A 13,431-nucleotide genomic window follows, 5' to 3' on the forward strand; every position below is an offset into this window, starting at 1 on the left:
AATCGTAGGACTCGGATGTGATGTCACCACGGCAGCGCGCTGTGACGGTTTCCCAGGCAACGCCGCGTGCTGCAGTGACGCCAGCCCAGTCCCCGGCTCGTGGTGAGTGGGCGTGACTCGCCACGTTAGCCCCCCCCCTTCTCCTCCGTCAGTGTGGGCGGGCCCCGCTCAGAAGAGAGCGAGCGAAACACGACACCCCGAGGACGGAGAGAGGCACGGGGGGAGGAGAGACTCGCACTGAATGGTGTGAGAGTGAGTGGAGGACTTGAAAAAGTCTGTAAAGAAAGAGTGCTTCCTCTCCAACGTTTATTTCTGTCAAAGAAGTCACAAAGCTTTGCGGTGAAGAGATGTCAAACAGCGATGAAGATGCGGTTGAGACGGAGTAAACAGCCACTGGACAGTTAGCATAAGAAGTTGGTAAAAAAAAAAAACAGAAAGGCTTTTAGGCTGCCTCGGCACAGGACGGTTGGTCGTTTTCCGCCGCAACTTGTGCAGACTTCAACCCTGCTTGGTTCGGACGCACGAGAGCGAGGAGCAACAGCGAGGTCTTGACTGTTCACCTCGCCGGGAAGTGAAGCACTCCGTCGGTTGCTCGGTTGGCAGCGAGCCGGGGAAGCGAAGCGCGGCGGGCGGCGCGAGGAAGCAGAGCCGCTGAAGTTGTAGCTCCAAAAGTTTGCCGTGTGTCTTCACCTAGTTTTCCAGATTGGGAACGAAAGGGGGAGGAAGAGGCCGAGAGACTGACTTTGCTTTCCACGAGCAACTTTCTGGGATTCATCCTGCTTTGCTAACTTCAGCTCTGTAGCTAAAGAAGACATAATGAAAACACCTGGAGAAACTGGTAAGTTCGAGCGACTCCTGTTCTGATTTTGTCAACCATTGTCTGCCTTGTTTACAAAAGCTTACAGTAACTACCCTGCTGATTAATGAACGAACACGATAGCTGTCAACGTCCGCTTCCTGGCAGAAAACCTGGTGAAAACCTGTTGATTTTGGCTGCTCGGGATTAGCGCAGCTGTCCGTGTATTGTACCCGGAGAGGAGCCTGAAATCTGGTGCAGGTTTAGTACTGTACTCCGGTTCAAGAGGAAGTGGTTTAACTACTGTACACTTGTTACATCCTCTGTCACCCTGACAACCTAATTTCAACATCCAGCACCTTTCAGAAATCACCCCTAAAATCCTAGAAGCACCGTGTGAGCGTGTTTAATGCTGACTGAGAGAGAAAGAGAGATGTAGACGTGTTGATAAGTTAGTTGAGGACTCTTCCCTTCCTGGTGGTGGTGCTGAGGGGACTGGATCGGTCTGCAGCAATACACTGAGCAAGCTGATATTAACCCAGTAACTGAGCATACAGTTGTAAGGTACTTTGCTTGTCAGCATAATGAAGTGAGAGCAGGGGTGGAAGGAGGGGGGGGGGGTTTCCAGTAGTCAGCTGAGGTCTCTGCGTGTGTCATTTTGTCTAATTCCTGAAATGCTTGCATAAGTTCGTTCTTGCTCCCTTCACTGGAAGCCAATTTTTCTTCTCAAAAGGAGGAAGTGGAAGTGCGATCATTTGAGCCAGCTATTCATTTTAGTTGTGGGTAGTAATCTGCCTGAAATTACCCTTGCTTTGAAATCAAGATAAGCTTGATTTTATCTGTTATAAAAGAGCAGAATAATACCTGGAAGTATACAACATTTATTCAAAGTATATTCCCTTCTGTGCAAAGCAAAGTATTCATATTTAATAAGTCATTTTACCTTGAGGAACAATGTGCTGACTTTCTAAGTGGTTACTGGTAAGCATTTGGCATAAGTCCAGGGATATATGTGTGACTGACAAACCCTGACAGACCCTTCTCCACTTGGGATGTTCCCCATCCCCTCCCCCACCCTGTCCCCTACTGACGCCCACTGCACCCTGCCTCAGCCCCTCTCAGCCCTCCACATTCCTGCACACACACCCTCTCCATGCAGCAGCCCCAAGGAGGCTGCCACCATGACATCACACCACATCCCACCACAAAAAGCGTCTTTTATTAGGAGGAACTCAGTGTTTGTGTAGAAGCAGATAGCTTAAGTCCTGCTGGGAAGGTACTAAAAATTGATTGTGCTCAGGTTATTGGATTGATGTACTCGGTTGGTGCGCTGGTTCACTTCAGTTGTGATCAAGGCGAAGTACATTGTGTGGTCTGTGTGTAGTCGTGAGCTGCCATACATGTGGCCTTCTGGGGCAGCTTCTTCGTTTAGTTTTCAGATTTTATTATTCTTTTGAATAATTGATTCAGATTTGAATAATTAAACACAAATTTGAGACATGTTCATTCAGTTTTGATGCAGTCAGAATACCCATAGTTCTTTCTATGTAAAGACAGGGGGCAACAAACACTTTGTGATCACCTTCTTGCTTTATAGTTGGCCTTCAGAAAGTTAGAAAAATGGTTAAAATGCTTTTCATAATTTCTTTGACCACATAATTCAAGTTTAAAACCTGATCATATTTCATATACTATGAAGCAAACGTTGAATCTTTACATCTTAGGTGCTTAAACAGCTACTTTTTGTTCATCAATCGACTTGAACAATTGTCATTAATCATCACAGCTACTGATAATGAAAGAAAATCCATACAGGATATGATTTTACTATTTTGTGTGACCACTTAGTTTTCTTAAGGAGGCCTAGTATCAGTGTAATATACATTATTACACTCATATTATGAATAGAAATGAAAGTATTTAGTGCCAGAGAGATCTTCTTCAGTTCACGAGATCATGATGTTTATTTCTGCTGAGATAAGCATAGATTTTAAGTTGGTTGAAGTAAAAAGAAGACCTGACTATTTAGTTTCACTTTCTATCTCTTCAATCAGAAACAATGCATTTTTAAATCACACGATAAGGGATGAAAAATGTTATCAGTCTGATATTTGTATTGGCAGATATTAGCCTAATAAGTGAATTATCAGTGTTAGCCAATGTGAGAATTTATACCAATATTTACAACCCATATACTGGCTATAAAACTGCCTTTATCATCTGTAAATATTGCTGTACAAACAACTAAGTTAGCAGAGTTTTAGGTTGGATCAGCAGACCTACTTCAGCTGAAGTCTTGTTCTTTATCCATCAGCAGTCCTTACACTTAAAAGTGTGTTTGAACTTTATTCCTCCTAAAAGTTTACATTGTGTGTTTTAAGAACTGAAGTTTCATGTCTGAACTACATTTATATCAATATTGATATTGGTATCAGCTGAAATTAATTTGTCAATATCGGATATCGGCACAAAAGCAATCGCATGCCTCCCTATACATAATATCTTGATGTAAAATGCTCAATATTGTGACAGCATCATCATGCCAGTGTTAGCAGCTGGGCTCTACTGGTTTCTTCCTCTTTTAAGCTAGAATTCAGTTATCATTTCAGAGCTAATTGTCTGACATGTTAAAAAGCAAACTGATTACATAAAGCTATGATTCATTAAGGGGCGTGTCGTTTATCAAAATTCAATGTGATCACTTCTCAGTGATCTACTAATTGGTTAATCCCTTCAGCTGTATTTGGTAAACATAGCATCTCTGTCTCTGAGGCATTATCTAACATCACATCTGATCTCATAACAGCACTTTTAAATAGTTGAATTATTGAACTGGTTAATCCTCGCTGCGGTCCTGATCTCTCGATCTCCTTCTGTTGCTGCGCTTGCAATCAGGACACAAGTTTTAACCCTTAACCTGTGTATATCCCATCATTTAGAGCAAACACGTTTTTTGAATGTGGAAGGATATAACGGTGCCAGGATAAGTGTAGGATAAAAAAATGCAATCATCCCTTCCCAGGATGTTTGCTGATGTAGGATTATGTCCCATACGGTAAGCTGCTGTCGCCTCTGTGGAGCTTACCTCCTCTCCCTCCGTCAGCGGACGTTTCCCCTCGCACTCCTGTTTTCCACAGTCACTTCATTAGCCTGAATAGATAGATGATAGGATTTCTGCTGAGATGGAGAATTGATGTGATGAGGCAGGAAATGGCAGGGCTATAGATGCAATGGCAAGGCTGTAGGTTTGTGGAGTTTTTTAGATCATCCAGTTTCAGTCTTTGTTTTAGGAAATAGAGACAAGGTGACGGTGGACATATACTGCAGGTTGCATTAGTCAGAGGATTTATGGTTTGTCTGCATCTACTTTTTGTTCATCATAAAGGCTCTGCTAATGATCGATTAAGCTCAGATAAAATCACTCAGTAATAACTCGCCCGTTGTGTGCCTCCACACCCCAGCCACACAGACTTTGTAGTTCTTGTTTCGCCCAGTTTCCTTCATCTTCACCCAATTTTTCTTCCACCATCTCTGTCACTCTTTTCTCTTCTCTGACGGGATAAGGACTGGTGTTTGTCTTTGTGTGCTGGAATTGCATAGTGGGACCCCTGGCTCTGGAGTGGCCTTTGTGTGTCTGTGCATGTGTGTGTGTGGAGTGTGGGACAATAGTGGGAGTGGGGCAGGGCCTGGGGCTGATTGTGTGTGGACTTGTGGGGCCAGGGACCTCTCATTGTACTCATAATGGTGTGGAGTAGCTCATAGTTTGGTGGTGCTTTTGACAAGTGAAGAGACCGCACTTGTGCCTGCATATGAAATGTGTGTGAGAGAGAGAGAAAGAATGAGGTAAATGCGGCTTCCCAGTCTATTTGTCATCAGTCACTCAACTACATAGTTTAATGATGATTGTTTTGTGCCGCTTCCCAGGGTGATTGGCGTGCTTTAGAGCCATTTTAACACTAATTCTAGACAGTCACACACAGTCCTGCCTTGTGTTAGGACAAAAGGGGGAGCATTTTACCTATTCCTTGTGTGTGTTAATGTGCCAGCATATGCTTTTCAATCTCACACACATTGCCAATGTGATGATAAGCGCAGTGATTAGCCTTATTTGTGAAAACTCCCTCGCACTGATGACCAAAGCAAAATCACTGCCTCCCATTTTGATTGAGTTTTACAGCCGCTCAATGGGACAGTACCCTGCTGTGATCAGACTCAGCTGACATGCATCAAACAGATGAAGTTTCATATCAAACTTATTATCCTTCTACTAACACTTCAGCTAAAATACCTTTGTTGACAAATTAGTTAGATCACTTACAGCCTAATGTTTGCACTGTAATAATGTAGCAGCAGTGTGTTGTCAATGCACCACATTTAAAGAAGGCAGTGTACATTAAAAGAAAAGTTTCATTTGAATTGAATTAAAAGGTGGATTTACTTTTTTATGGACACTTTTGATGGTTTTGATTTTTTAATAGATATAAATGGACAGTCATGACATTTCATTAGTAATTGATTGTGAATTCACCATAGAATATATACACAAGTGGACGTAATCTCAGTGACATCACCTATTTGTTTCTGATGTGTATGTTGAAGTCCAAGTTTGCAGTCAACATACTGGAAAATTAGCTCTAATTTTGATCAAACCAGTATCGGTCAAAGATCTTGCGATGAGACAGGCCTAACATGCCTTAACAAAAGCCTGAGCGTGTCAAACATGATGTAAAAATCTGGACACGCCCCTTTGCAGGTGTCCTGTGCGGCACATTTTCACCTGGCCAGTACATCTCTTAAATTTTTACAGACATGGATACGCCCCTAGCTTTTGGGAGAATATTAGTTTATGGCAAGGAGGAAGTGGATTCTAGGGTTCCAGTCAGACCCCAATTATGATGAACAAATTCTAGATAAAGTCATAACAGATGAGTTATTTAAACATTTACCTTTTTGTAGAGAATCAAGAATAATGCTGCAACAATGAATCCTTAAATAGCTAATAATCCATCATTAAAAGTACTGGCAATTAATTCATTTAGCTACTCATTGAATATTATTATGTATTGTGTCACTTGTAGACAGTTTATATACTTTCATTAAGCTTCCATGGAAATTATCTTATGAAAGAGAAATTTTATAATTATCAATGACTGTTTTCACAAGACGGAGATGAGATGTGTGCAACCTAAGAATAGATCTTTGTAGTATAAACTTCAACCAAGTCAGTTTTTTGTTTGTTTGTGAGATTTGGTAAAAAACTGTGGGCTGTCAGACATTCATAAAATATGGGATATTCCCCTACTTTGTGTCTTATAAATCTGCCAAAATTTAAGCAAGAGAGATACAGTATGTGTGTGCACTTCAGGCACAGAGCAGGAAACAGAGGTCAGGACCGGCATGATGACGTGCTTTAATAGACCAAGCAGTAGGTAAGAACTGTAAGTTATTGATAACCTCTAAGAAGAAATATGTTATGCAGAGGTGTCCAAACTTTTTTCACTAGGGGACACATACAGAAATAAATATGGTGGGGCCACTTTCATATGCAATTGGTGCATCTCAAAATTCAACAGCTCTTTGATGTCTTTGTTCTGTTTTTAATAAAGGGTTTAAAATCAAACATCAATTAATCAATTAATCAGAAAACTAATCAGCAGATTTATGGGCTCTAACAACGGTTATTAAAAGCTGCTGCATAAAACGAGAATCTGGACACACTACTAAGGTGCTTGTATTCCAATATGATCATATTTGTTTACTGCAGGTGGAAATCCTGGCTTTACTTGGATGTTACAAAATGATTAACTTGTTTGGAAAGTCATCTCACTGCAGTATGTTGTGAAGTCTAATTTTTATGCTTGACAAAGTTGCTGATTTTAGACCAGACATCCCACGTGGCTAACCCTCTTTCTTGTCCCATGAGTTCTAGATAAAAGTTTTGATTTGGTCGCCTTTGACACTAAGTTGACAAATGACTTCTGGTCGAGGAGGCCTTCAGTTGTGGAAATGTCTGTATTTAGCCAGGAATGTGACCAAAGGGAACAATGTGCTCAGCCAGTCGACACTAATGGACCTCCCGACCATTAGTCCTGCGTCGCCCTTGACCGGGGAGACCAGAGAGACCACAGCCAACAAGGCAGCACTGCCCTTCAAGGCCAGGATCCTTCTGACCCCTGTGAAGCCCCACCCTGCCCCACAGACCCCTACATTAACCTCAGATCCATGCATCAGCTCGTATAGATTATCAACCTCTCTGACCTGTTGGAGCAGTTTCGTGATTGTGAGGCTCTACGCTAAAGAGCTCCATTTAAAATGCACTTTTTACTCTGATATCGCAGCAGCACATCTAAATGTGTCCTCAGGCAGTGCGTGTACGTCTGTGTTGTGAGTTGAGCCTACTTTTACTGGGTTGCTATTGGTTGCAGCCCACAGCATGACCCCTGATCGACCGTATTAGTCGTTGGTCAGGGATGGTAATGAGTCTGGATGGGACGGACTGTTGACAGATAACTGTAACACTAAGAGAACACGTGTGAGTAGACATACATAGAAGCACACACGCTCTTTTGCACACAGTGCTGCTTTTTTATTGGAATTCTTGGACCTCCCACATTCCTGCTTAGAAGGTTAATAGTTGCCGGCTGTGTTGCATTACACATGAGGGGAAAACACAACAGTTACTATCTCTGCAAGCCTTTTCTGCACATGCTCAGCCAGTGACTCGCTAAAGCATGCATTCATATACAGAATTATTTCTAATCACTCTGAAGGACAACATGCATAAAGCAACTTTGTGATTGTAACATCACACACAAATGCACAGAGGGTCTCTTTTCAAATGGGTAACACAATTCATGTGGAGAATGCAGAAGGGTGTGTTGGTGTGCGCGGATTGACCCGCTCTGTTCTGCAGCTGTTTGTGTTTGTGCATACATGTGCATTGTAATGTAATATGGGGAATTTACAGAGCTGCATTGTTGTAGAGGTGACTCAGAATGGAGGTGCAGAAAGGCATGTTATTGTTAAAGAGTATGGATATGGAGGAGACAGGGGTTTCTGGGTGGGCAGCTGTGTGAAAGGTATTCCTTGTGAACTTGTGGGTGTATGTGTAACAGCTTTTGGTGACGGCGGCGCCATTGAAACTGATCTGAGTCTGAAGACACGCACGCCTGCATACACACACCCACATAGATCAGGTAACCCTACTCCTCTGATCCTTCCAGATGAGAGGTTTTATTTTAGATCCACACAACACAATGACCCGTCCTTTAGGTGAGAGCCTGGAGTGTCACCTCTCTGCTGCTTGGAGTACAAGCAGGGTGTAAGCTGTCAAGAGCATGACAGCACTTAGCCAGTCAGTCATTCAGTCATGAAGCTAACGCTTCTTTCAACCCTATCCCATAAACCACAGCGCAACCACCTGGTCTGGCCCGTTGCAAAAGCACACACACATGCAGAGAGACAAGCACAGAATTGTAATCCTCTACTGGTGGCTCTGCACCCAACTATGGCTGCGTTTCCCAATGGTAGCCAGGGCTCTGTCCGAGCAGTGTTGTAATGTATACTCTTAATCTTCTTAGATTAACCCCAATAATACTGGTCATGCTGAGGGCATCTTTACAGTTGGGATCAGCACACAGTGTGGCTGCTAATATACATTCCAGGCAGGATCAGCGCAGAACTGGATCTTCTTTGTGGTGGGAAGTCAAATTAAATGACTGTTGTTTCAATCTTCTTGGCCTTTGTAAGCCTTGCTTTTATGATGAAGACTTTTGATAGCAAAACATGTTTAAGTTGGGCCAAACTAGGCATCTTTCTTTGCTTTTACTTACAGCAAAAGAACTAAAGTTTGCATTAGAGTTGTTTAAATCCCAGAGTTTTAAATGTTGGTATGACATTAAACATCAATACCTGTGATACCCAGTGTTAGGTTTGGTGGCTATTTTATATTTAGTTTCAAGGTCTTTGCATAAGGAGTCCATTTTTACCTCCGCCAAGGAAGTTATGTGATCAGCAGGGTTTGTTAGTTTGTTAGCAACATAACTCAAAAAGTTATGGACGGATTTTGATGAAATTTTCAGGAAATGTCAGAAATTGCATAAGGAAGAACTGATTAGATTTTGGGAGTGATCCGGATCGCCGTCTGGATCCAGGAATTTTGTAATTTTTTCTTTTATCAGATCCATTATACGAAAAAAATTTAACATACCCAAACCGTGTACATTGAGTCATTTGCTTTTTTATTAGTATTTACTGTGAAAATTAATAGAAAGTGGCAAATTGTTGTGTGCTACGATGAAAATCAGCAGTGACAACAATTTCATGGCTGTGTCCCACTTTAAAAACTTACTGGGTCTATTATTCCTGACAAATATGTGCATCACAGTGCTGTGCCAAGTTGGTGAGAGGAAAAGTTCAGTTCAGTCTCTGTTGTAAGTACAAACATGCCTTTATCTGTTATATAGCATGGTTAATATCCACGTAATACATGGGCATATCACAATGTTAAGTGAGGTTTCGGTACAAGTGAGGAAGAGGTAGCGAGGGGAGGGGAGTGAGCGAGTGAGAAGGAAGCTGCAGACTCTGCCCAGATAAGTTAGTCACCCAATTAAATAACTTGATCTGAAGCAAAAAAAACCCCCAAAAAACGCACAAAATAAAACCTGCTCTGTAGGGGTGTGAATCTGTCCTTCTCAAGACGGTTCGATTCGAATCTCGATTCACAGATGATTCATTAAAATAGAGAACAATTCAGTCCGATCCGATTCGGTTCGGTCCGATTTGATCCAGTACAATCTCATTATTGAATCAAAATAACTTTTTGCTTGAAAAAAAATTTTCAGAATAGAGGAAAACAAGATAATTTCATAATAATCTAAGTTTATTTAATCTGATTTATAAAACAGACTAAATGCCAGGCCCCCTGTGCTAACATTCTGAAATTATGTTGAAGAAAGTTTTCATCACACCCAGGTGTCCAGGTGTCTTACTTGGACATTAAATTGGGAGATAGAAATTAAAATGAGTTTTTACTGGTACATGTTCGTCCTTCTGTACTTGTCACTTCCTTAGCTTTATTAATCCCAATAACAGTACAAACTAAATATCAAATTTTCCCAAGAAGCACAAATTAAAAAAAATTTAAAGTAACAAGGAGATTTGGATAGAGATAGCTCTGTGTGTCTGCTAGTACAGAAGAACAAGGGGTTAAAATAATATTGAAAACAGTCAAATTAAAACAGCTTTCTATACATATTTTTCCTTTCATAATTCCTCTTAATGTGAGTTTTCAATCTACATGTCCCAAAGACATCATTATTTCCTTTCTCTGTGTATCTGACCGTTCTTGATTGTTTTCATTCTTGAATTAATTCATGGAGAACAGCTGATCTCCAGCTCAGTGAAGTCCTCTCTGTTTAATATCATATCAGTGGGCTCAGATGTATTGATTATGTCACCAAATCAAATCACCCGTAACAACAACCCGTTACGGTTGTAAACCCCATGGATAAAGGGGCTGTTGTTATGGTGATGACTGAAGACTTCTCTGAGTTTTAACTCAAAAGAGTGCTTATGTTTGGGTCTGTTTGTGCTACGTTAGCGTTAGCATCTTAGCTAAACTTTACCTCCGCTGTCTCAACAGGTGAGATTTATGTTCTGCTGTAGTTCTTAATCACTTTTCTCCAAAGCGTACAGACAGGCAGACATTTCGAAAGTTATCCTTCCTTCATATTAAGACCACATGACTTTCTCCTGAGGTGCAGAACTGTAACTGAAAGACATTTAGGCGACGACTGGTGAAACACATCCAGCAACCTAGCGAGTACCTACGGTGAACGGAACTCTCGTTTAAAGGTAAAAGGTCGCCTCAGGTTGCACGAGATTACAGACGCTGAGCCAGAGCATGGCAGAATGGGCTATGAAAATAAGCAGTAGAGCCTCAATTAACCTATCTATAACGTTAAAACTGTTATAGATAGCATATTTACTGTTCCAGGGCTCCGCGGGCCGATGCACTTGGACCACTGACATTAAGATCGGTTAACCGGTCCATATCGGATTATCTTTACACCACTACTGCTCTGACAAAAAATTATGACAGACAAATGTTTCGGCATCAGTGTGCACATATATTTAGCACAACATGAGAGTGTGTGAAATATTCAGAAAAAGGAAACATGCTCAGTGTGCAAAGGCCCTAGGCTTTAGATTAAAATACCTTTTAGTTACAGTCTCATTTTAGTCATTTCTACTCTTCAGACTTTTAGATTTCCTCTGAGTCAAAACCATTACTTTCTTTAACAAATTCAGTTAGCAAAAATATATAATTTAAACATGAAACACTTACTAATCAACTGTCAGTACTTTAATTACTTAAAAATACATGAAAATACTGACATACCTTGAATGCTCTCTCAACTCTGATTGTGTTTTTACAAATTATTTGCATGGCGGTGAAATATCATAGCGCTAGTGTCGAGCTAAAACCTCCAAAATAAACACTTCACGTCAGTGACAGTGCTCTGTACACGCAGCAGTCACAAATGTAAACAAAGCAAATGGAAAAGTGAAAAAAGAGTACGCTGTTAGATGCGACAATGAGACAAAGGAAAAGTTTATCAATCTCTGGCAACAACTTCCCCACCTTTACTGTGTGTCTTTGAGGAATGACCACAACTGACTGAAAAGAAATGTTGGTGAGAAATAGCAGATCTATACAGCCCTCATGGTTGAAGTCTAGTCCTGCCTCCCTTCGCATACTATCATGAAGTAGTCTCTGTGTTGGTCATGGCACCAGTTTATGGCTGTATTATGATCATGTAGTCAAACAAATGGTCTAGTTTGAGCACGGCTTTAAGGAGGCTTTGGGCAAAGATCTGCAGTTTTGTAAAGCTTTCATAATTTTCTATGCTATCGATAATTTACATAACTGAAATATTTTTGAACAGGTGGTGTCAGAAAGTATAGAAGATTTTAACATTTCAACCTTGTACGCATTAGTTTAAAGTGAATGAATTCAAATGTGTATCAGTAGGCGTGTAGGAATCAGGCTCTCTTGGAGACCCAGGCTCTGTGATATGGGAGGTGCTGAGTGGAGCTCCTAACCCCTCTCTAACCCCTTAAGTCCAGTGCAGTCAGCAGACACTCCCTGCAGAAAGGCAGCAGTGTTTGAATAGTTCCTCTGGCTATTTTTATCTGGGAATCTGCCTCTGTGCTGGACCCAGGGAGCGGGGGGTGGAGGGCAAATATCTAATCTAATTTCAGACGATGGGAAGTCACCAAAAGGACTTCTGTGCCACTCACATAGTGTCGATATTTTGTGCGAGTGTCTGCGCCGGGTATTGAAAAGCTGCCTGGCGCCAAGTTAAACTTTCTCACTTGTCACCCTCCTTCTCCTCTCCCTTCCCCCATTACTCCCTCTTTTTTTCCCCTCACCATTCCCTTTCCCTCTCTTTCCCTTTCTCTCTCTCTCTCTTTCTCTCTCTTGCTCTCTCTCTCTCTCTCCTTCCCCGCACCCTGTGTAAGGAATGCACAATCACGTTTTTGGAGTTTTCTTTTCAACCAGTCTTTCCTCTTCCTCTCAGCTGGCTGTCTCTGTCTCTCAGCCTTTATCTTGTTTCTGTCTCCCTCCCAGCCATGTTCAGACCTGTTCTCTCTTTTGTACGTCAGAGCTCATTTTGAACTTTGAGCCAACTCATTACAGCCTGATGTAAGAGAGTGAGAAAGTTATGTGCTTTGGAAAGGAGCGCTTCAGGTGGGAAGTCCATGTTGGAGTGAGAAAGTGTGCAAACCATTGTCTGAATTTATGTAACTTATACTTCTAGTCACATGTATATAGCACAGAATTCAAAGCTGGGTAATTTGCAGATATGTTCATGCTCACTATGTTTTTCTTAGCAAACACTCTGTCCAGTAACACAAGCAGTAACAATGTATGCTTGCTGGTGAGGACAAGGATAAGTGGAAGAGAAAACCTCCGCCTTTTATCAGCTGTGATTGCACTGTCTTCTTTTATCCTTCTGGACAACTCTGCACATAAGAAAGCACTGTCTTTGGTACTTGTGATGTTGAAACAATAAACTCACTCTCAGCCTGAATAAGACAAAAACATTGTTGACTTCTTCTTGCCAGAATCACATGCCTGTTTCCGAATGCTGCTCTTATCAAGACCTCTGACTTCTAAGCCAGCCTGAGCCCTTCTGTGAAGTGTGTGTTTGTGTGTAGGAGAGATAGTGTTTTCATTGTGGACCGACTGTTGTGTGTTTTTGTGCACACACACATGCACATGTCCCTGCAGGGGAGTGAAACCTTTTTAAGCATCGATTGACCCTCCCATCCCACCGCCCCCTCTCCCTCTCACTATCATTTCTGTGTCACCAATCCATGGGCTAATACCCCAGTGGCAGCTCCTCTTCCATGAGCCTCCTCATCATCATCTTTCCTCCTCTCTCCCCCTTTCTCTCCTGCTTCATGTCACCCTACCCTGTCCCTCTGTCTTTCCCTGGACTATAAATCATTACTGTTGCAAAAATCACATTCTATCATTTTGAGAGCATGATTTTGTTCCTAGATTTTTTTTCAGACTTTCAATTAAAACCTGCCTTTGTGCTTTGATTTTTGCTGTTTGTACTCAA

The 13,431-nt window shown here is 41.7% G+C and overlaps 1 protein-coding gene across 1 annotated transcript in view; it reads left to right on the forward strand.

The window, feature by feature from the left end:
• The first annotated feature begins 220 nt into the window (after nucleotides 1-220).
• erfl3 (Ets2 repressor factor like 3) overlaps nucleotides 221-13,431 on the forward strand; it is an 83,496-nt gene continuing 70,285 nt past the window's right edge. The window contains exon 1 of the mRNA XM_041793184.1: nucleotides 221-838. Within this exon, the coding sequence (XP_041649118.1) occupies nucleotides 817-838 (22 nt within the window). The 5' untranslated portion in view covers nucleotides 221-816. The remainder of the gene's footprint in view (nucleotides 839-13,431) is intronic.

This window comes from Cheilinus undulatus, linkage group 8, assembly GCF_018320785.1.
Source record: "Cheilinus undulatus linkage group 8, ASM1832078v1, whole genome shotgun sequence".
NCBI lineage: Eukaryota > Metazoa > Chordata > Actinopteri > Labriformes > Labridae > Cheilinus > Cheilinus undulatus.